Source organism: Rissa tridactyla, chromosome 4, assembly GCF_028500815.1.
Source record: "Rissa tridactyla isolate bRisTri1 chromosome 4, bRisTri1.patW.cur.20221130, whole genome shotgun sequence".
NCBI classification, from domain to species: domain Eukaryota; kingdom Metazoa; phylum Chordata; class Aves; order Charadriiformes; family Laridae; genus Rissa; species Rissa tridactyla.
The window spans coordinates 23,315,684-23,341,257 of record NC_071469.1 but is presented as its reverse complement, the minus strand read 5'-3'; the positions used below and the strand labels follow the sequence as shown (position 1 = coordinate 23,341,257).

The window sequence follows — 25,574 nt, the reverse complement described above, 5'->3', positions numbered from 1 at the left end:
CTGTTGGATGGAGCAAGAAACTTGTTCAGGAAACGTGTTGGGTGAAGACTGCCGTGCCGTCAGAGAAACCTTCCTCTCCTTCCCACCTGCCAGTGTATGCATACTGCCTCTTACCTAACTTCAAAAATTATCCTAACCACAATGCAAGATCAAGTTGCCTTCAAATCCCATCCACCTGTACAGATGATGACAAAGTTGCAAGGATTTCAGGAACTCTTGGCTATCCTGACACCAGCCACATAACATCCCTAAGAGTGAAGGGGATAAACAGAGGCAACCAGAGACAGACAGAAGCAGAATATTGAGGCAAAAGCACATGGAAACTTGATATATTATAATGTCCAGGACACATGCAAAGTTTCTTCCTATTCCCTTCCCCAAGGCTAGAAGCTGGACTGTCCCAAATTGCCCTTGAGGACCCAATAGAAAGCAAATACAGGTAGCTAGTGAATGCCATCGTACAGACTCAACTACAAGGCCTGTGGAGGCAGACCTAGCACTAATTTTCATTTCCGTTAATTACTTTTCAAAACAGGGTGACTAGAACTGCATGTGATATTAATGGTGCAAGTGCACCATGGATTTGTGCAGAGGTAAGATGGTCTTTTGGTTTTCATCTCTTCTGCTGACACTTTTTTACCTTTTTAACTGCTGCTAAGTTTCAGTGTTATTTTCAGACAACCATCCACAGTAATTCCAGGAGCCTTTTGGAGTAGTGAAATTTGATAATATCCCTATATGAATACATTAGGATTTCTTTCCTCAAACTTAAGAAATATACATTATTTTGTATCACCAACACTGGATTCCACTTATCATCTTATCATCCTTTTGCAGGTTCCATTTTACCTATCTTGAAACATCTAGAGACATAATGTGCAGACACTGTCACCTGCATATTCATCTTTTGTCTGAACCATTCCAGGCCATCCCTGTTAAAACAGTAAGATCGCAGCAAGGACTCCAGTAGAATCACACCAATAATGCTACCATCATTTTGTAATCTCTGTTTACCTTTTAAACATGTACTGAATGTGAGACCTCTTACCTCATCACAGCTTCATTTCCTTATAGCCTTTGATAAGAAAACTTGTCAAAATCTTTCCAGAAATTCAATTTCTTATCTCTCTAGATCACTGATACACACTCAGTGACCTCTCAGCTAGCTCCAAAAGATTCGTGAGGCACATCACCCAACATTAAGCTTTTTGGTGTCTTTTTAACCTATGTTTGTTCCTTTTTGTTTCCTCCTAACTATTCTCCTAATTTTTATGTCCTCTCTTTAAAGGTTATAGAAGGTTACTTTACACCCACAAACATGCTGAATTTGAGTTCATTAGGAGACAGTTATAAAGTAAGAAACAAGAGTTACATATTGAACTAAATTTTGTTCACTGCTCAGGATTATATCAAGAGCTGTTACTCCACTTTTCGATTCATCTGATTACGTCCAAACATTTATGAAGCCTACCAATGTAAACACAATGTGATAATAAATTACATAATTAGTAAAATTATAATGATTATTATATGCTGCATTAGCTAACAATATAAACTATATATCATGTATAATATATTAATGATCATTTATAATATGTCAAATGATATGTAAACAATCATATAAAGTGAAAACACTGATATTAAGACTAGTGGCTAAGATGCATGTAAATAGTAACTATATCAGGAATATTTCAAATAGCTGAACCTCATTACTAGGAATATTGAAGGAAATTATGTGTAACCCCATCCACCAAATCACAAAAGAACAGACATAATGGATTTATGAGAATCAAAATAAAAGGAATAAACACACATCTTAACTAAACACGGGGACCACAGATCTCTAAATTGCTTTGGAAGCTGACAAAATACCAAGGAGGAAAAGAAATAGTTTAGATGGTTATAAACAATAAGCAACGGCATTAACTCAAGAAAAGGAAGGAGTACTTTGAATGCCAAAAGAACTCCCATTATGTGCCAAAGGGCTATATCCTATATGACACATTAGTATCAGCATTCATCTGCAAATTTTAAAATACTTGAAGTAGGGCATGTATTATTTTACTCATAAACTATAATACTGACACTTTAATGGTCCTGTCCATGTCACCCAGAAAGCCAGTACTAGAGCTGACAATAAATCAAGAATTTTCTGACTCCCAATTCATATCATGACTTCGAGATTGTAGTTTTTCTTGGGCAGAAGTAGCCTGGAAGGTTCAGAGATTCCTTTGAAGTGAAGCAGGTCTAATAAGAAGCTAGGTGAAAAAACAACTAGGGATCTTAGCTACTTCTGGTTTTGCAGGCCCAACCTGAGCCACCTTTCAATAACCTTATTTTGATTTCATGAAAATGTGGGCCATTTTCAAGTGCTCTCCAGTCAGGCACGTACATGCTTACTCACACAGAATCACTAGTCACCTTTTTCCGCATTTAGCCTGAGACATTCCTTATGGCTGGTCTGGGACACTTCACAGTAATTTAATCAAAAGGGAAATTGCTCATACTACAGTCTAATACTCAATTACTTCCTTTCAAAAACAGTTAGAAGTAATTTGCTCTCATCTGTGGGAATGTTCTAGAAATAGATGCGTATTAAACTAACCGGCTTGGACAGCTTCTCATCCACTCAGTCCCTCGAAAGACTTATCTCCAGTTACACCGCCTCCAAGGGAAACATCACACAGGTCACTTCTAGAAGTTCTGCTTCAAAGAAAGAATCCCTGAAGTGAACCATCAGCAAACTAGCCAAACAGCATTTGCCAGGTCTGCAGCACTGCTTGCAAAAGAGTTGCTTACAGTGATATGCTCAAAAATAGAGGGTACTGGCAACATAAGGGGAAAATACATATGAGAAAGTCTATATAGAAATCTAGTGTAGGATGTATCCATGGTAGGCAGGGCAGGTAAATACCATGAAGATGATCCCATTCAGGGGCATTATGCCAGTTTTTGCAGCTGCAGATCTACTCCAATGCATCTGTCCTCTTGCAGTGAAAACATATCACTCGGCCATCTCTTCACAAGTTCACATTCACCCCAGTAATCGCGCTGTCCAAGTCTTTTAGGCTTTATCAGTAATACAGTCAGGACATACTCTGCATCCCTGCTCCTCCAGAAGTTACACTACCTTCTCTCTGTTTTCAGTGAATGGACATATATGTCCAACGCAACCTGTGGTGTTTTGAAGGTGTTTACAACCAGTCCTTGTAAGGAACCTAGCTTAGGAGACACATTCCCCAGAGACAGCATCAAAAAGGAAATTCAGAGCCTGATCTATAACACCTACGTCACCATCACCATCTAGAGACGTCTGTTTCTCTCCACTGACTACAGAAACCCCGAAGGACATTAAGCATCATCTCACCTAGACATGAAAATATTTCATGGTGCCCAACATGTAAAAAAGACTGCAGGTAACAGCAACAGAATTAAAAGCAAGTTATACAACACAAGCAAACAACTGACAGTGAACTTACTCTGAAAACTTTTTCCACCCTTGCGATACCCTTCCCAAAGATGGTTCCAAGTTGGTCTCCAATCCCAGCCAGCAAGAAGCCAAACAGTGGAATCCCAAAAATGGCATACAAGATGCAGAAAACCTTGCCTCCAACAGTGCTTGGGGCAATGTTCCCATACCCTGAGAAGAAAAATAATTGTCAGACTCCCAGAATTTATACAGGGCTGTTAGAAAAACTAAATTAGAAAAATTTAATTAGAAAAACTAATGAGTTTAGAAGAACTGCTGTTTCTGCAGGCATACCTTTGTTCCACATGTAATTCCTATTTACAAAGTTTCCATGGCATGATGTCATTTCCCAGGCAAGCTACCCACTGTGATTTAGTTCTTCTTACAGCCTCAGTTACCCATGTTTTCTATAGATTCAGGTGCTATCTAAAGTTGTGTTTGATTAATTAATCTAGCTTGACTATTCATGGCACAAAAATCCCTCCATGCTGGCCTGGTGCCTGCGTGCTGCTGTTCCTCTCGGAGTCATTGCCAATGACTTCCTGATGGGAGTGTGATTCACCTGACAAGGCTCATTTTCAGTGGTTAGCTCATAATTTCCTCAGCCCCTCATCACACTGACTAGTTACACTGTGGCCTCCAAACTGTACCCACACTACACAAATTTGCCCTTGAAGTCTTTATTCAGTTCCTCTTTCAATTTGACAATAAAGAGCCTAACATTTGTATTTCATGAGAGTTTTGTGGCAGTAATATTTGCACCTTTTTATTTAAGATCAGGTATCTTTACTGAAATGTAATAGAGATTTGCATTCTGACAATACATAATCATTTTAATATTAAAAGTGACCACACAATCACAAATCACTGATGAAATAAAGTGGAAACACAGAGCATCCAAAGAGATGGAGATCTAAGAAAGTGTCTGCTTCATCTATAGCAATTCCTCCTGGTCCTTGGGAATTAAGGCTGAGCTCCCAGGTCCTAATCATGTTAGGTTTGTGACACTGGGACTGGATATATCTCTCTGTCATGGGATGGTGAAAGGACTATGTTGACACACAACAATGCCCCCCCCCCTCCAAACCACAGTCCTCTTCATGGCTCCACAGGCCAGTGGACGGAGATTGACCAGGTAGTCTGCTGAGCGTCTGCCTAAGAGGAGCCCTAACAGGGCTCTGGTGGATAAAATAAAATCATTTTTATGCCCAGACACAATACATAGACTTTATGTAGCCTATCAAAATCTCATTCATGGAGAATTTAAAGCAAATATGGGCAAAAATCCAAGCTCTTTTCAATAAGTTATTTAAATAGCAGATGTCAATGAATATGCCTACATAAACTATGCCTACATAGTGGCATTTATTTTAATGAGTAATTTAAAAGCTTGTCATTTGGGTCTATTGAGTAAACAAATATTAAGGGAGGGTTTTCTTACATTTGATTCAGAAATGTTTTCTTTCTTGCCACCCGCTGGTTTTATGCTACCGTTAAAAATACATGGTAATGTAGCTTAATATGTAGAGGAACACAGGGAGGAGTACACTCTATACAACTGCTCTTTCACCCTCGCTCTGACAACAAAGAAAAGGCAGAGCCAAAGACACACACTTCACTGTTTGAGATGATCGCCACAGCAAGTCTTTAACTGCCACAGGATTTTTTTTGTTGCATTACCTGCACAAAGATCTTGCAGAATTCAGTCAGATTCTCACACTTTAATGAAGCGTATGTGATTCTCAGATTATTTGTCTATACAGTCACCAGTGTGTGTATTACAGTTGTAATATGGAGAAACACTTTATCAAATATTTAAATCAGAAGAATACTCAAAGGCAATGCAAATAAAAAGCAACAATTTGACAGTGATTTCCAAATAATCAGATCTCTTGACCTCCAACCATAACAGCACTGAAATCAAGCTTTAAATTATAAAACCACTGTATAATTATCAGCAGATTAACCTTATCACCAGTGTTACCAGTTTATCATTTTTTTCCTTCAGACCATCTTCTGAAATTCCAGCTGCTCGAATAATCTTCAAGATCTTCACAGAGGAGAGGATAAAAACCTTAGGATATCTAAGGCCAGCATTCAGAGATCAAGAGACTAAATACATTGGACACAATGTATAGGGGGGATGGATGATAAGGGCCTGAATAATGAACTTACTAAAACTAGTGGTTTAAGAAAAGTAAATGGAGTAGTTCAGTATACCCTTCATCTAATAGAGAGAAATGTGTCAGTATTTCAAGGCCACAAATTCTATGGAAAAAAAAATGTGGGTTTTTTTACACAATGTACAATTTGTGGAATTCCTTCCAATTATTAGTATAAAAGCAAGGAAGGATTTAAAAAGGATGTGATACTTATGTGAACACATTTCCAATTACAAGGAATAGGGTATGAGAAGAATTACTTATATGAAACTTCAGAGCATAAGCCAAAATTAATTGACGTACTTAGGATGTCCTATTTTGAGACAGAATAAAACCCTTATGGGTAAATTAATCCATAACATTAAAATTCAAATTTCTAACAACCATAGAATAGTTATTTCATTGGGTATTGATTCGTGGTCTTTTTAGTGAAAACTAAGAAAATTAAGGGTGTTGGTTGATGAGAAGCTCGACATGAGCCAGTAATGTGTTCATGCAGCCCAGAAGGACAACCATATTCTGGGCAGCATCACAAGAAACAGGGCAAGGGAGGTGATTCTGCCCCTCTACTCCGCTCTGGTGAGATCCCACCTGGAGTACTGTGTCCAGCTTTGGACCTGTTGGAATGAGTCCAGCGGAGGGCCACAAAGATGACCAGAGGGCTGGAGCACCTCTCCTACGAAGACAGGCCGAGCGAGTTGGGGTTGTTCAGCCTGGAGAAGAGAAGGTTCCAGGGGAAACCTTATAGCAGCCTTCTAGTACTTAATGGGGGCCTACAGGAGAGATGGGGAAGGACTCTTTATCAGGGAGTGTAGCGATAGGATGAGGGGTAACAGTTTTAAACTGAAAGAGGGGAGATTTAGATTAGATGCCACGAAGGAATTCTTTACTATGAGGGTGATGAGACACTGGAACAGGTTGGCCAGAGAATTGTGGATACCTCATCCCTGGAAGTGCTCAAGGCCAGGCTGGATGGGGCTTTGATCAGCCTGGTCTAGTGGGAGGTGTCCCTGGCCATGGAAGGGGGGTTTTAACTAGATAATCTTTAAGGTCCCTTTCAACCCAAACCATTCTATGATTCGATGATTCTATAAACAATAAACATACCTATTGTTGTGATGACTGTTCCAGCAAAGAAAAAGGCACTTCCGAGGTCCCAATGACTGCTGTTGTTAGATGAATTTCCTATGGGACTGACTCCTGCATTATCAGCATCAACAGCATGCTGCAAAGAAAAAGACAACAGATCAGCCTTATGCATGCCCTACCATATCCTATGTATGTCAGTATAGGCGCCAAAGGGAAATTTCTAGGACCATGGGAACAGCTTAGATTTAAACTTTTTAATACCTGCTCAAAGTATAGTAGCATCCTTTGTACTCAAGAGCCAAATATATGACTGAAATAAATAGCTATTAAGGTGGAAGAAAGATAAAATGCATGTACAAATGACAAAAGATACAAAGCAACTGAGAAGCAGAGGAAGGACAACACAAAGAGATATATAAATATCATTCTTGTAGCAATACTGCCAAAGGAAATAAACCCCAATGGGAACAGCTGATGTTAAAAGCAGCAAGAAGGGTGGTAAATACAAATAATGTTCATGAAGTCAACTGAAGGTAGTCAGCCAGGGATTTAATTCCCAGGCAATTAATAATTGATTAAGTTATTTATATTTTATGTTAACTAAAGAAAAAATAGCATATATATACACCCTATTTGAAATGAACAAATAGAATGGCCGTGGAAACATAATGAAACAATTTTGTGATCTGCTAGGACTTCCCATGTGCCACACTGGACAGGATTGCATGTCCACAAATAGAGCATGGTACAGAGGCTCCCAGCTAGCGCTTGAATGAACCAAATCCAGAACAGAAGCCGAGGTAGCTATACTGCTTCCAGGTCACTGCCATGTGTCTCACAGAGCACTGAATAAAACCAGGCAGACATACCAGCCTGCTGAACGTTTGCTTGGGAATTTCAGAAAATGTACCATATCGTGTTATGGGCACATACACGTTTGCCTTCCATTGCAGCTTCACAGACCAAAGGAAGATAGAGCTAAATGCACCAGCCTCCAAAGCACAGAAATAAATCTCTCATCAGCACCTGGCACATTCAGCTGGATTGCTCGAAGTTCACTCCTGGGATGCCCTTTGCTATACATTCCCTAGTTGCTTGTAGATCTCATGCAATCTATTGCCCAATGTGGAGCAATTCAGACCTCACTCTGGAATAGCACCTAAAATGACAGCCTTTCAAAGTAAACCTCTCCTTCCCAAATGTTCCCAACTGAGATTAACTCCCATAAAACCAGTGCAAAGGAAGCAAGTTTCTCTCTTTCTGCCTCTTACCATTTCCAGCTCTTCGCCTTTCTCCTGTTCTGTTCCAATTTCACTTCATCTTGCTGTTATCATGCTACTCACGCCACTGCCAGATCTTCCCCTTCTCTCTCACTTTGATATTTGCTCCTCCTCCTAAATATTGCCACCAGCCTTTAGCCTTGGTTATTTCAGTGAACTTATTGCCGGTCTCAACAAGGGAGGCAAAGTGCTGCCTCTTACATCCTCTCTCTCGTTGACTTTGTTCAACACAGAATTCCCACCTATCAATACAAGTTTGTTTTGACTTTTCTTATTCCATTTCTTTAACCACTTCTCTTTTACCTCTGACTTATGATCTATGAGTTATCACTGTGATTTTTTATTTCACCTTTTTCTATACAGTCAATGTGCAAAGCAAAGTTAACCATTTTATTTTACCGCTGCTCCACTTCTCACCTGGTCATGTCTATGATTTCTCTCCTGATCTTCCCTATAACCTCATATTCTCTTTGCTTTTAGCACTGACTTTAAAATACATCCATTTAACATCTCTTCTATCCCTATCTTTAATGATACACTTTTCTCTTCATTCACCTCTTCCCTTTGATGGTTCATTTATCACATTTTTTCTTTTCTTCCGTTCCATTTTGCACTTTTCCTCAGTCACTTTTTGCCTATATTTCCAACTGACTTCATCGTCACAAATGTTCCTCTACCGCATTTTTTTCTTCGGGCTAATTTCAGCTAATCTGCTCCCCAGGTTTTAGTTATTCATCACATTGCCCCACAAAAAGGGAAAGGAGTGGGAGAAGAGGCTCACGGGCAAGAGCAGAGGCCAGGTATGTCTCAAGAGCTCAGTACGGGACAGCCTTTTTTAACAGTGGAGCTGCTACATGCCAGGCTAAGCTGATTGTGGAATTACAGCCTGAGCAAGACCCAGACTGGACTGGTTGTATTTCACGTGGGCAGAAAGCCAGGGTTCCTCAGCACCTGTCCATATCTCAAGAAACAGGGATATAGAGAAAGGAAGTGTTTAAGACCAAACCCCTTGAAGGGCTTCTGTACCAGTTGCTGGCATATTGCAGGTGGTGTGAAAGCAGAGGTCATTTGTTTGTTTACCTAGAAGAGCGTAAATCAGCATAAGAGACAGGTTGCCTGTTTAAATAGGCCATGACACACTGTCAGCTACCCCAGCATGTTACTTCTGCCAAGGAATGCTGCTTGCCTTCCCCTTGAGCGTGTGAATGTCAGCGAGCTAATTACAACACTTTAATCACATTTGAGTTTACACAGTTTAGCAAGTCTATTAGGGCCAAGAACCAACCCTGAAGTGAAGGAGCTTCCCGTTGCTCCTAGGTAGCTTTGAGCTTTTCAGGCTCCCTTCTCATCCAGAACAAATTCATATTTTCTTTAAAGCTTGACTGACATCATTCATTTATAAATACCCAACTACTCCAATGCCACCTCTTAATACGTAGTATTTTACATGCTGCAATGGAGGACAGAAAGTGAGCAGCAAGAGGAGAGCAGCCCTGCAGTTAGCAGCACTTAAATACGCAATTTCAGGTCACGCAATGAGTAAAAGATGCCTTACTATCACCACCACAAGTCCACCTACACAGAAGTATCCCGCTAGATGCAGAGTGACACAAAACTCAAACAAGGACACTATCACTGGCAAGACTCTCCCAGTTCACACAGACCATGAAATTTTACAACAGTTTCCCATGTGTGAAACTTCAGATAGGCTTTGCAGCATGACCTGTAGAGCTGCATCCTCAGGTTACATCTTGGAGTAGGGAAAGAACCAATTTTCTGACTGTTCTGTTGGCAAACCTTCCACATTTAAGACATTTTAAATTAGCAGTTTCAGGTATTTTTACAGTTGAAGTATAGTCAAAAGTAACAGGTTATCAAAGTACCCACAGCTCTTTCACGCTTACTCCTTTCCTGATCCCTTCTGCCTTCACAAGAGGAGCTACATGCACAGTACACAACATTTTTTCAATATTTTTAATGAATTCAAAAAGGATTCTTCTTTAATTAATAATTATTAATCTATGGTAGTTTATCTTTTGAAATGCCGCCCATTCAGGGAAGGCAATAACTTGGAATACCTCAAAGGGCTGAAAGTCTTCCTTGATGTTCAAGAAATGGATATGTCCTAAAGCCAATAAGCAGATAGGAGTAAGGGAAATGACAAAACTACCTAAGTAAATCCAAGTACTCAATATAATTTTTTTCTAAAATGTATATTTCTTATCACAATTTTCAGCTTGGGTGCCTATCATTGTATAGATGTGCATTTTACTCTCGGCCCTTTTGGTATCAGCACACTACAGTCCCTCTGTAATCAAAAAGACATGGTCTGGTGAATCTGCATGGCGCTGAGGGCAAACTCCACGGCAAAATCCCAGCATATGTATTGATACTGGAATGACTGAATCCTGTATTCTCAAAGAGTGCAACCCAGATTCCATCTCAGTCTGGAATAGGCTTTATCAGTTCCACCTGTTGACATTCAGGCAGCAATATTTAAGGGCTATGAGGCATTGGCCCACCCTGGGCTGCCTAGTTGTTAACATATAGGACTCAAAGTCCAAAGAAAGGTATAGTCAACACTAACTTGTCTCACCAGGTGTCAAGAGTTCCCTCCCCGCAACATAAGATCAAAACAGTATCTCTTCTCTACAGATACAATCATTTATATTCTCCTTACACCAAACAGAAACTACTGTGGTTTCACCATTTCAGCTCCTGCCCTAGTGATGCCGTACAAGTGTCGGGCTTCAGCTCCCTGCAGCCCTGCCCTGACCAGCCACAGGCTCTGCTGAGCTGGGGCCTCACCCATGAGCCGATGTCTCAGCCCAGCCTTAACTCATCCCTGTCCCCAGGGAGGTGCCGGATACTTTGGGCTGGGGTATGCCCCTGGCTGCCCCCAGCCAGCCAAGCTCCCTGGCTGGCAGTGGTGGGCTCCACAGCTGCCAGCCCTCTGTCCCCTGGGGTGCAGGTGGTCCTCACTGGGCCCAGATACTCACATATTTGATCCTCCTTGGTGAGTGAGTGAGTACATGCCAGCCTTCGCTAATGTATTAGGTACCTCGATCGCTAATTAAGACAATTAGATCAAGAAAATTCTAGAGTTGTGCCCATAGGCAACGAGATAGCTGGGAGCTAGTGCAGCTCATGAGGAGTCAGGAACAAAACAGATTTTCTGTTTTTTCTGGGAAAAAAGACTTTTATCTGTTTCACTTGTTCATGTTTCATTAATTTCTCCACTAAGATCCCAAGCATGAAGAAGACAAATCTTTTCCAAGGACAAGCATAATACCCTTCTCGAGTGCTGAGCTACTCAAAGGATGTACCGTGTGTGTAACCAAGGACAGGAATTTGATAAGAAAAGAAAATTCTTGTCATCTTTTTTCTAGTTACATTAATACCTCTCCACAGATCAGGCTAATCCAATAATGATTATCTCCTCCTACAATTCTTTTCCAAGCAGATTCCTATCAAGCATACAAAAAGTTGTTTCGATTGCCTTTCATGCTCTGATGTTTCTCTATTATGATTATTAGGATGCTTCTTATTAGCAAGCAGCTTTTAAAGACTGATTCCCTAATAACTCCCTAACTCTCTGCTTATTCTCACCACCCCTCATACAGTGATTAAGGGATCATCATTAAAAATCCCCATTTATTCACTTTTCCACAACAGGATTTTTGAAGGACCAAGACCAGCAATATTTGTTCAGGTAAAATCAAAAGTAGTAAGCTTTGAAAGCCCATCCCTTGAATATTTCTGCCTATCCCACAAAGGTCTTTAGGTGACAATAAGGTAGATAGATAGTGATCTACCTACACTTACAGTGATTTGACTGTTGTGCATGCACTGTGGAGAGCAGACCTACAGCATTCAACAAGGGACATGCACAGGGATCTGAGTCCAAAGGGCTTAGCTCCCTGCAGACTTCTTGGCTAAGTTCTGGAAGCAACGTAGCTAGAGGACAGCTGCAGACTTCTGCAGCATCCTAGGCTCAGTCTGTTTCCTATACAACTGGCACATCTCTGGACTGAAGTTACGAACTAGAGTGCCTGCACCAACTTAGACAGGACCCAAGAGATCCGAATTTTTTTTTCATATATTTTTAGGGGGAATAAGGTAAAATAAAGATCAGGGGCAGAAGGGAAGTTGGGACATATAGAGGACAACCTCCAGAGGCACAGGCAGAAGCTTCAATGATCAGATATTTACCACTGTTTTCCTCACGATTCAAATAGTCTTTTCCTGTCTTCAGAACAGGCAAGTCTTCCCCATAGTTAACTAAAAATACTTTTTTTTCTGCTCCATCTAGAGCTTTCTGCCCCTGCTTACTGCAGGGGGGTCGGACTAGATGACCTTTAAGGGTCCCTTCCAACCCAACACATTCTATGATTCTTCTTGCACATGAAAGTCATCCAAGTTGTCTTCGTTTTACAAGGAATCACCCTGAAAAGACAAGCTGGCGTATGACACTAGTGAACCAGTCAAGCAGCCGAAAACTGAAACATCTTTACAGGATGTTCCGTTTCTTGCTTACCTTCAGGGCAAAAGGAATTCAGAACACTAAACAAAAATGCCTATCCAAAATATGAATTCTTACTAACATAATTAGCCAGTAAAGCCTGACTAGCTTATTTCCAGCTCCGCTTCCTTTTCAGCTTACAGGCTAACTCTAATGAGTTGCTGTAGTCATTAGTGGACATTGATAATACGACTTAGTTCCCAGGTGGGTGATTTTTTTTTTTATTCTATAATCACTCCGACTCCTAAATTAAGCCCTGAAGGAAAAGGAGGAAGAAAGCAGCCCGCCAATAACCTAAGTAACTTCTTATAGTAGCAAGCCACTCTATCTTACGTCATTGTGCAGGGCTCATTAAGAAAGCAGGGCACATTACAAAAGTTTTTACTCATACATGGTGCACAGGCTACATAGCAACAGAATATGAATACCCTTATCAGCTTTGCAGGAATTACTTTGCCAAAACACATTGATGGTCTTCCTGCCTGCCCCTCCTAATTATAGACAACATCTGATCTTTCAGAGAGGCATAAACTCCCCATTATACACTCTAAGTGTGCATATTACAAAGGCAAGAGGACTTCTTTTTCACCCCAGCTGCTAATAACCTTATGCTATGACATATACAAACAAAAAAAAAAAAATTCTGTAATACGTTAGCAGGTGTAACTACCGATGTTATTTTTCTTTTCAACTGTATGTCCAGTCACTTGAGTCCTGCTGCTTTCTGCTATTGTTTCAAATGGGTACAATAGAGCTAAATGTACGTGAAGCACCTGACATTTCATCATGTTTTAGCATATTCTAGATTTCACTTCTCTCTAACTCTGAAAACTCGAAAGTGTCGAGATAGAGTGCACAATTTTGTCATTTTCTTATTCTGGCATTCACTGTGCCAAGTTGTAGATCACACAAGGTACTAAATAATGAACTTGCTTCACTGCAACAAATGTCTTCAGAAGCAGAAATGGGCTTTAACAATCTACAGTTAAGAACTTCCACTTCAGGTGACATTGGACAATATAGCCTGCACCGTGAATATTTGCTATTGTTAAGAAAAACTTACCTGTCATAGTATTAGTATTAGACAGACCGGAACCAAAACCTAAGAGATAAATACAAATTTAAAATACTTCGAATCTTCCTAGTGATTTGCACTGCTTTCATCACTATATTACTTATGAAGTCTATGAATGAACTTTACAGTCTGGACACAGCAATTCACATTTGTGCTACCAGTGCTAATATTTGCAATGGGTTATTGGAGACCAAGTTGTAAAGGATGTCTCATTCACACTAAATTTTAACAGCTTCCTCATACAGTGCTGGATATCTTCCTTACAGGTTTTCCAAAGGGACAAAGGGATCATTGTTTCCATCCTTAGCCTTGAAAAGACCATGACACTCCTTTTCCTTTTCACCTTAAAAGATTGTTCCACAGGAAAAGGGTACAAGCCAGTCTAAGGTCTCTCTTTTTGTATTTTTTCCATATTCTCTAAAGCATCAAAATGAATCAACGCAGTCATTCTGGACAACATGATCTGTGTTCATCTAAAGGCTTTCAGGTAGTCAAAAAACATTAATTATAAATAGCTCCCTTAGTGGTAGCCAGGTGCTGACTGCACACAGCCCAGCAGCCAGGACGCATGGAGGTTGCCACACAGTCTGAAATCACTGTTGTAAAGGCAGATGCAGCATTCAGTGCAATGCACAAATGCATTGCGCCAGCCAGGGAGATGTCACTTTTCAGATCATCGACATGAAGGCATGAAAGCACAATGTTAACCCCCTGACATTATCTCCAAGCAGTGGTTCACCATTCTTCTGTGGAAGTCAGTTATAATCAGTTTTCTGTATCAGCATACCCAACTACATCCCTGGAGCCAGTTTCACCCCCAGACATACAGAAGAAACCAAAGGAACTTGTTCTTTATTGACAAATCTGTTTCAATATTTCACATCACTTGGCCTTAAGACATGCTAAGCTGCTAAACCCATTTAATTTACCATTGCAAAATGATTTCCAGTTACGCAGTGCAATGCCTGAGGACATACTGGAATCTCAGGAGATGATAATATTTGTTCAGAATATCTGCCTTCTAATGACAAAGTATGCCTGTTTTTTATTTTAGTGTCACCACTTTTGAGGTGAAAGAAGGAAAAATATTGTGTGAAATAAAGAATTAAAACTAGTACAAAGCTTACGCTAGAGAACAGGGGCTGTTTAGAAATCTTTGTACTGCAGTTAGTGTGCAGGAGTCTACCATCTTGTTGAGGTGCTTTGCTTGTTGCACCTAGTATATGTTCTGCTTTCTGCTGGAAAAGAAAGCACTTTGCATATCTTTTAATAGTGACATTCCCATCAAGGGAATACAAGCTTCTTGCTTTTAGTATTTTTCAAAAATCCTTTAATCAGCCAGCACATATTATACCTAAGGAGTTGAGGGAAATACGGATCTCTGCAACACTGCCATGAGAAACACATCTGAACCAATATCCCTGAACAGAATTCACCCTGTCAACCAGACATGTTCACCTGTCTTTTGCAGACAGATGAAGGATGTTATCCAAGCCAGCCCTGATCCAAAAGCCGTATAATCATATCAGCACAGTATCGCTTCCTGCTGAAGGAGGTTTGGCTTCTTAGCTAGAGTACCAGGCTGCCCAAAGGTACAGGGACACAGCTTCTGACTCAGAACTGACCTGTCTTCTGTGAACACAGAGCACAAGCAGAGCACATCTATCTGCAAAGAAATGGAAATAATTCGTTTTGCTTAGGAGAGGCGGAAGAGCATTACTGCCTATACGTGTGGGCAAGGAAGGGGAATCAATTAAGCAATGGGGCATTGTCTGTGGAACACCAGCTACAAGCAAACTGAACAAGTTTAGGCTGAAAAGTAGGAGAATGTTTTTTCCATCACAGCAATGAGATACCGGAACAGCTTCTTAAAAGAAATACTAAGCTTATAAATTTGATTTACTTATAGAAAGGGTTTTATAACATAGTTAAGTGGATGGACACAAGAATCCAGGGGATAGCTCTGTGTTCTTTCAAACAGCCTGAAATCACAACGGGGCTGTGGTGCAACACCTCAGAGGAAAACATGTGCTTTTGGAAGGCTCAGACACAAATTCAGGTCTAAAACATAGGGCTGAAGTTCAACTTTGGAATATATTCCTTAGGTATCTCACATTTCTTATCTAATCTCTATTTTCCCCAGGCTAACTTATAGGTTTCTGCATGGGATCCTAGAGGATACTCTTCTGAATTCTTGTAAGATCCATAATATTTTCCTTGTCTAGAGTTTTAAGCAATGAAAGATAACTCTATCCTTGACAGACCTTTCTTGCACATTATTCCATTTTCCACTTATCCCTACATACTTGATATTTATTTCCTTCAAAATTTATTCTAAAGCTTTGCATACTAGACCAGGCTAAAAATTCTGTAGTTCTTAAATGCCAATTATTTTCTATTTTTAATAGAAAAAATTCACAATACTAAACCTGTAAATTAATATACCAGTAAGTTCAGAATTCTTGGCTGAATATTTATTTCAAAATTCCCACCTATCATTTTCTGTTTGCTGTCATGGTTGCTGTGTTAATTTTGCAGGAAAAATTAAGACCTTAATATCATTTGGAAATTTAAAGAGATGATGGGCAAATGTCTAGCAAATCTTACAAAAATTTCTTACAGATACTAAGTTCTGATTTTCTTTCCACGCATTTTTCATTATTCTAATGAATACATTTAACCTCTATTTACAACATTTTGAAGACATAATTTCTGTTTCACGGACTCTAAAATGACTGGGAAAGAGCCTGCTCTTCACACTGCCCATTGTGATGGCTCTGTGAACAATTTCGCGTTCCACCAACTCAGCCGATCAATGAACCACCAAACTGTTTATCCTAACTTCCAAGAAGTATTGTTTTTTTCACATGGCCTACCTGAATCAGCGTGTCCAGCTCCAGCTGAGTTACACAAACGTGCTCCCGAAGAAAGTCAGCCTTCTCTAGCGCGATTGTGTTCTTCTTCTTGCTTTCAAAGGGCTGCTCCAGGGCACGGAAGACGAGTCCTCCTGTTACCAGGTAAACTACCACCACGACAAAGATGGCCACCACTGTTTTCCACTTCATGACTGTCTGCAGGCCTTGAGAAGGGGCTTCCATGGTAGCAACGACAGTGGCTCGGGATGAAACAGAAAGTCGTGGAGCTGGGTAATGCCCGTTAGTTTTGGGCTCAGGTTCACAAGCTGGCACTGGTGAGGGAACAGCCACTGAAACACAAAGTAAAAAAAATCTTATTTAAAACCAGATCCCTAAGGGTACAACCTTGATCTTCATATACAACTTTCCTAGATACCATTTTCAAGACTCGCATAAACCATGTTATTCACATAGAAGAGATTCTTCTCATCTGGAAGGCTCCATGTGTGTTCTGTCCATCCATATACAAGCCACCTCAAGGGTTTAGTTCAACCATTACCTCTAGAACTGGACAGGTCAGTTGCATAAGCAAAAATTTCAGAATGATGCAGAAAACCATTTTTCCAATAAGAACATGAAAATGTTGACTAGTTAGGATATAAATTACACAAGGTGGTGTCTGATGAGGGACCCTGGCAGTGATTTATTTCCTTAAATCATAATACTAATAGTATTAATAGTGCAAGGATATTGAACTGTTAATCATCAGTGATCACTACCTGGCCTGGTATTGACAGAGACAGAAAATGCTTTGCAAACCACAATGTTGTTTGGCTCACCAACATAAGCAGGCCCATATTATTTACATGGACCCACAAAACCATGACTTCTGAAAATGTTCTTAAAGCCTGGAAGCTTCACAAATTTTAGCATAAATTGTTCTTCAGCCAAAGCATACTAGCTATCTGAGGTCAAAGTCACTCACATGCCAAGCACAACAATGGACCTCCTAGCTTGGGACTGAGACACTGTATAGCCCACGTGACCTTAGCAGCACATCAGAGCTAATAAGCCCTGACTTCCAGCCAGACTTATTAGCTTGACCACTGTGTCAAGCTACCAAGGCATACAAATCAAAACTGCCTCGCTTCTACATAATTCCGATGTCTCAGCACCACACTTCCCCACTCTCTGTTGCCAGTGTTAGCAACGGCAGGATGAGGCTGGGATCCTCAGCATCCATTGGTATAATGGTGCCACATGCAGGCTTTAAAGATGCTGGATTCATTTTAAACCAAATCCCTGCTGTAATCTTACCATGGTGCAACTGTCACTGGCCTGTAAGTTCTTTGAAACTGGATTGATTTGTTCATATCAGATCTAAATCAGATTTACATTAAAATAGACTCACTTTAGCTGTATTCTCTGAATTTATTCACAAAGTGTTTTTGCTGTTTTGCTCAGAAATTAAAGCAGAAGGATTTACATCTGATCAGAGTGGCACAGTAAACTGATTCTATACATTTTGAACATACAATGTGATTACACCTTGAGTTTGAAGTGGGCTACAACTCTGTCCCAATAGAAACCATTTTATGATACTGAATTATTTAAGAACTCAGCTGTTTACTACAGTCACACATTCCTAGAAGCAATACATCTCTGAAGCATTGCATTGAGAATAGAACTGCCAGCTTACTTGCTAACCAATAAACTACAGAAATCTATAGTTGCCTTACACTTACAGTTAATATTTCTTTTCATATGTGACTTAGAGGCTGCAGATACTAAATATATTAGAAAGAAACCAGGATCGGAGGAAAAGCCTCTGTGGTTGATCCCCTTTGTGTGTATCTCAGTTTTGCAAAACCCTGTGGCTCAGTTTGACCATCAAAAGGTCATGACGATTCCCAACACTTATCAGCCAGAATGGAGTGACATCAAACTTAAAAGGACACTTCCTCTTATCTCCACATATATTTCACATAAGTTCTAAGAACTTGAAGTGACAATAGGGAGAAGAGTGACAGTATTAGAAAGAAGTCATGTTGTTTGTAAAAGAGATTAATTATTTCATTCTCTAAATCTCCGGAAAGGATTATTGTAATAGATACAGTAAGTTTCAGCAGGAAATATCACAAAAGTATTCAGAAAAAAAAGTAAAATACAGAGGTAGTATGAAGCAGCTAGAAACTCCCTTCCTCTATAGGCAAACATCTTAAATCTGACTCACAATGTCTCCTTACTAAACTAATTAAATCTGAGTATTCCCAGAAGTGGCTCAGCTGATGTAAATCAATGTAACATAACTTCCATGGATTCCATGGAATTCAATCAATTTACATTAGTTAGAGCCCCTAACTTCTGTGTAAGGGCTGATTTTGCACACTTGAGATTACTCACCAAAATAGTCCCAGGATCAGAGGGTCACATGGTAAGAAGACAGCAGAATTCATAAGACAGAAACAGCATGCTACTACTTTTTGAAACAGCTATCCACCTCACCATGACTGGCATAGTCCACTGATAGGCTGGGTGAGCCTTTCAGTGGAGAGAGATGCCTGACTTTGGTATTCCACAAATAATAAATCAAGAGGAAGGAATTCAAGAGCTGGTAGAGTTAAAATAGCTTTTGTGAGTTTTGTTTTCCTCTCTGCTAGTATAAATGTTTCTTCTTATTCAAATCATATTTTCAGCAAAGTGTTAATAACGGCCTTACGGTAAAATCATGGCCTGTTTGATTCTGTCTTCAAAGGAAAAAGTTCAGGGTAGGGAATGTAAAATGATCTTATAAATATTGTGTCACTTAAACAGCTCAATGGATTACTATGCTTATCTCTAAAATAAAAGATAACTCTTTTCCAAAGAAGAACTGTGTTAAAGTCTTTCATTTTCTGCTATTAGTAATAGCTACCCTAAGCGTATGTAGAAGTGTTGATCCTAAAGTATTTTATATGATATAAATTAATACACAGGAAGACTCTAATAAAGCAGCTCGTTGAGCAACTGATATATAACAGAGACAGACTTAGAAAGGTGATGCAGAAGGCACAACTGCAGTGAATATCCCAGAGATGTTTCAGTGTCTAGCAGCTACCTCACTCTTTATGACAAGAGAGTGGGGTTAGTGACTTGAGCACACGGTAAGAAGTCAGAAGGCCCAATTTCTAATTGGAACTCTGCCTCCATGAAATTGTGCTCTCAGAAAAGTGCTGCCATTCAGCTTTAAACCATGGCTTCACCATGGTTTCACCATGGTTTCACTAGAAAAAGATAAAATAGTGTTTACTTTCTAACACAAGTTAGAAAAGTGCATGGATAAGAATCCATGTCTGTACAATTTTTTAACAAACATATAAACATAAAAGCTATATAAACTTCCAGAAGTTTAACAAGTAGTTTTACTAAAATCAAAAGATGGACTGCAGTGGCAATTCAACAATGTGCAGAGATATACAAAGAGTTTAAGAAAATGAAAGACTACAGAAATTCTTGGATTTGTAGAGATAGTTTAGGTTGTAGTTCAGGACAAACGTAGAGCAAAAGAGAAGAGGATATGTTTACAATAAATGCACAACAATTCCTGCTTTATTTACCCACATTTTTTCAAAACAAGCTGCTGTCAGAACAGGCTTTTACCAGAACAGAGTCTCATCCATGTGTGTTTGCTAAATCATATCAAAGATGACTTAATCTGCCTCAGCGAAAGCAATGATGAATCTCCATTCACATACACGCACTGAATTAGTAGACACATAACCTCAAAGGAGCAAGTACCCTCAAACTAACACACCAGTGTTTCGACACAGGCCTTACCCCAGAAAGAGGATGTCAGTGGGGAAAGAAAGGTGAGTTCCCGTATGTTTGGATAAGCTTCAAAGTAAAGCAACTGAATATATTGATAATACAAGTCAAATTAAAATGTTAGGATCTGCACCGTTGTTCACCTCCGAGAGTTCCGCACTACCTGCATTTGATGTACTGTGCAGCCAGGCCTCCCACTGATATGTGAGGAGCTTAAATACCTGAGATTTCTGCTAATATTGATGAGAATTAAGGAATCAAAACTCTTACACACTGACTGTCAAGAAGACTGGGGCAAAGCCTAACCCAACTTAAGCAGTTGGCAGTTGGGCTAGATGACCGTTGTAGGCTCCTTCCAACTGAAATACTCCATTCTAAAGCAAAACGCTGTAATGTAAACTACTGGAGCTATTGAAATGATGCACCATAAAACATTGCTTCAGGTTAAGAATTGCCCTTTATTACTGCAGGTATGCTTTGCTTTAGGAGACTGATGTTTCTAAGAAGAGGTTAGACTAATTTCTCCCAGAAATATTTAGGTATAGTCGGCCCTGCTTTACAGCAGCAGGGTGAGCTAGATAACTTGTTATGACTCTGTGAAAATAGTTCTACTTTAAAGGGACAATCTCTAGACAGAGAGATTCAAAGTACAGCCACCTCAGAAGGACAGTTTCAAATAAGCCAAAATGCTGAGAGGATGTTCAACTATCTTTTGACTATGACAACATTAAGAGTGGTTTTGCTACACTGACCTATATCCTGACAATTATCTTGCCCAATATGCCAAGAATAAGGCAGATACTGAAGAAACCTGTTTTTAGAGGAGATTTTCTCAACTGGTTTAAACCAAATACTTTTTAAATTAACATACCCTCCTCTGAGGTATTTCTGTGACAAACTTTGTCTGTGAAAAAACGTAAGTCAGGTTTAATGGATTGTCTTATTTAGTACTTTATTTTATTCCATGTTTCTGTCTTACATGAGCACACAGGAATGTATGTACATTTTAATGAGAGTGCAATAGAGTATTCTTGGCACATCTGATGCAAGTGTTGCTTTCAGAGGATTCAGCATAGAATTAGATTGAGGCCATATATACTTATGCATTCATAAACCCAGCAGCTGGGTTTAATACCTGAGTTGATCAAAAATAAAACTGGACATTTCCTCTCCCATTTTAGTGAGTCCATCCAAACAAGACAACTAAATACTTTCAGCACAAGTAAAAAGGTTCTTTGATGGGCATCCGAAGGTAAATACTAGTATGTTTCTCAAAAATCCCCCTAATATGATGGGAGGTTTTGTAAAGAAAGGAAACTATACTTTCTTCAAACATTTACATAGTTAAGCAGGCAAAATTTCCCATGGAGTCTTCCTTATCTTTGTCTTAAAATTAGAAGTTTACTTTGAATTATAAAGTAATCTTGTCATGCAGTCCAGTTTCACTGAGAAAATTCATGAGAAAATCATACTCCCTACAGCTTTCACAAGATCCTACATTGGGTTATCAGCACTTGTACAGCCTTCCTGTAGTAATAGTTAATAAGTTAGCATTTCCTCTTGAAGAAATTTAGAGATACAATATTTTATCAAATGTATGAAGTTGCAGGACAGAGACCTGGAGCACCAAGGCTTGGAAATGTCTGTGAGGTGCTAGCAAAGTCCACTGCAGTTTCCCTGAACCGGCCACTAAAAGTAGGTGGATCTAGCTTCTCTAAAATGGATTGCAAAGGACTGGGGGATGAAGGGACTCCACTAGCCATAATTGTTTTAGCATCCTAGCAGGAGTGTCATTTATTTTGTTTCCACTGGACAGAGTATTCTAGTTGTTTGCCCCCCCGTCCCTTCTGAAACAGCCACACACCAAAGTTAACATCAAAAGACTTCCTGATTGAACAGTGCGGAAAGGCAGGAAAATGAGCAGCCCACCAGTGGATAACATATGATCTTGCACTCCAAGGCTCTGGCTCATCTCCAAACAGAAGTTCCTGGGGGATATGCGTATCTAGCATTTGCTTCCAATCTCACAACCTTCCCACAGACTCCCCAAAGTGATTTCAGCTACTGGCTGCTTGGGTTAAGATAGCAGGGCTGTGCCTGGAAGTCAGAGCAAGGATAAGAGGAATGTTAGAGGAAGAGCTGAGGCAATCAGTGTCTGAAGCTATCGGCTATATGAACTTCTCATGAATATGTCACAAACAGAAAATGCATGCGGGTTTATGGAGGAAGGGAATTTGTATGTCCAACAGGAAGCGGGTGGTTGCTACATGTATGACGGAAGTAATGAAACGTGGAAGTTTCTGTCCATGTGTAACCAAAAAATCATTAAGCCATTAACATTTTGCATTATGAGTTCACGGCTAATTATTTCCACCACCTGCTTTGCTTGCTATTCCAGCCCCCTCCCCACCCCCATTCTTCATCTCTGTCTATTGTGTTTTTTAACAGGTTTTGTAAAGTAGAGAGCATCCATTTAACCAACACAATGAACGTTGGATTTTTACACACTGGGCACTCAACAATCTGATGCTGGTTTAGGAAGTCTGGCTTTTAGAGCAAAAATCCCAGTAGACAACGATTGTGTCTGCCTTTGTGTTTGTGCAGCATCTTTGCATGATATGGGCTAATTAACAGGTGACATTTCATCTGTGATCAAGAAATGGGAGACAAAATCCTGCCTGCAGGCTACGATTACATATGGGGCAGAACACCAGTACCCCTGTGGCTGTTGTTCTGGATTGAGGCATAATAATAAGCACCACTGTCTGGGGACCACGGGATCCATACAGCCATGGATCAAGAAAACTGCTCTCAGCGCTGACACGTTTTACACCTGTTTGGCCCTGGTCCCTCTGCATATCCCCAAGGTGTTCAACCACAAAAGGGGAATTTCACCAGACTGTTTGTACAGCATTTTGCTGCAAAATGCCATTGAAGTGCGAAGCATTACTATTACATTTACTGTTCATGAAAGCAAAGCTTGACATATTGTTTGTTTGGAAAATGCAGAGAGTGCCTCTGAGCATATAGCTTTTCACTGCAGCAGTACCCCACCGGTTAAATCTAGCATTATTTTCCCTGAAGTGGATTCTCTAATGCAGTATTAGCGCTGCTGACTTCAGCAACATCTTAGCAGTCTGCTGCAAATGCAGTCATCAGTGGCAAGGCATTCCACAACGTACGGAAAGAGAGACAGGTAAAGGCAGAAAGGGCAACATACGTTAAGCAAAAAAGACTGAATGCGCTGTTAGAAAGAAAGTAGCGCTGATTGCTCCCAATTGCTCCTTTCCTAGACTGGGGCGGTGAGATGGGAGGACTATGTTAGGTTACAAAACTGCATAAGGAATAAAGTCCCTGTTTGCTTCCTATTGTAGGATAATGCTAGTGAAATAGAGTAAAAGTTCATATATTGAGTTCTCTCTGTTGGTGGGGAGAGAAATAACAGTAATATGTACCAGTGGGAATTATGTGTAACCGTTGCTTTGCCGTCTCTGACAGCAGCTTTGGGGAAAATGTCATATAAAAAGCTTCTGCAATTTTTGTATCATTTGTCACATATTTCCAGCTAGTCCTCAAAATTATGAATCTCGGTAAGTTTCCAAAAAAAATCTACATAATTCTGCTTCATCAGTTATAATTGAAACATACTAATTAATAGCTCTTGGAATACCCCAACTGCTTAATTGAGTTGGAATGCAGTTGTTACGAGAAAACAAAAAAACCATCACTGTTTTACAATGTGGCTTTCATTCTTCTTCATTAGAAAACTATAGTTTAAGCAAAAGTAAAAAATCTTCAACAACCTAAATTGGAACATGGTAGACATTAAGAAATTAGTGTGGTTTGAGTTAAGGTCTCTTTCTGTGGAAACAGCTTCCCAGCTATGAGTCCTCACATAGTGGTGGTGCTGGTGCATTGGAGATCAGGAGAACTAAGGGGAACTTAAGCTTCTTCTCTGTTCCTAGAGAGCTGCTTTATGTGGCAGACAAGAAACTTAGCTATGCAGTAAGTCATCAGATGATTGAATCTTGCCTTCCACTGAAGGACACTGTAACTCCTATTTGATAGCAGTTTCTTCCAAAGGACAAATCTTGTGGGAATCTTCTCCAGTTTCTACTGTCCATACTTCTAGAGTATCACTGCTTCCATTTAGTTGTGCAGCAAGTGTCTGACTCAAACTAGGTACCTGGCTATCTGGTCTCCATGACAATGTATTTGGTTTAGGTGGCAAGGTGTTGGTAGTGGTACCAACAGTGGTGGTCTCTCTGGGGAAAGGCCAGGGGCTGTCCCATGCCGGACACGGCCAGTTCCTGCTGACTCCAGTGGACCCACTGCAGGACACAGCTGAGCCCATCAGTGAGGCCAGCAGCACCTCTCCAAGGGCATAGTTAAGAAAGGGAAAAATCTTGTGCAAGCAGTGAGGAATGGGGAAAAAAAGTGTGAGAAACAATCCTGAAGACACCAAAGTCAGTGAAGGAGAAAGAGGTGCTCCAGGACCTGTAGCAGATATTCTCCTGCAGCCTGTGCAAGTTTTGGAAGAGACCACAGTGGAGCGGGTATTTCCCTGCAGTCCATGGAGAAGACCACACCAGAGCAGATATCCACACTGAAGCACGTGGAGAACCCCAGACCAGAGCAGGAAGATATTTCCTGAAGGACTGCTGCCTGTGGAGAGACCATGCTGGCACAGGCTTATCCTAAAGGACTGCATCCCATGGGAAGGGTCCATGCTGGAGCAAAGGAAAAGTGTGAGGGGGAAAGTGCAGCCTAGAGGAACTGTTATGAACTCACCACAACCCCCCATTCCCCATCCCCCCTGCACCATGTAGGGCGGGCAGGAGGAAGAGGAGTCAGGAATGAAGGACTGAAGTTAGGCCTAGGAAAAAAATAAAGAAGGAGGAAGGTATTTTAACCTTTGTCTTTGTTTCTCACTATCCAAATCTATTTTAACTGGCAATAAATTAAATTAATTTTCCCCAAGTCAAGTCTGGTTTACCCATGATGGTAATTACTAAGTGATCTCCCTGTCTTTATCTCAACCAAAAACTTTTCCACCTTGTTTTCTCCCCCTCTCCAGCCAAGAAGAAGGAGTGAGAGCGTGGCTGGGTGCGCATCTGAGAGCCAGCCGAGGCCAACCCACCACAGACACTTTGCACAGGGGCAATAAAGGTGAGGACACAACTCAGACTGTATTGTTCTTTTTTCCTCTGTTTTTCCTCTGACTCTCACCAGTCATGGACTGCATATGGATTTTGGTGAAAAAGTCATAAGTCCATTACAATCATGCCCTAAGAATATCAATGTATAGATCAGGACTT

At 40.3% G+C, this 25,574-nt stretch overlaps 1 protein-coding gene across 2 annotated transcripts in view; it reads right to left on the bottom strand.

Annotated features, from left to right (window-relative positions):
- Positions 1 to 25,574, bottom strand: part of KCNK10 (potassium two pore domain channel subfamily K member 10) — a 64,996-nt gene that overhangs the window by 22,230 nt on the left and 17,192 nt on the right. For both annotated transcript variants that reach the window (XM_054199914.1, XM_054199915.1), the window contains 3 exons: positions 16,474 to 16,802; positions 6,739 to 6,856; positions 3,480 to 3,640 (listed from right to left, as the gene is read on the bottom strand). In XM_054199914.1, coding sequence (XP_054055889.1) covers positions 3,480 to 3,640; positions 6,739 to 6,856; positions 16,474 to 16,802 — 608 coding nt within the window. The remainder of the gene's footprint in view (positions 1 to 3,479; positions 3,641 to 6,738; positions 6,857 to 16,473; positions 16,803 to 25,574) is intronic.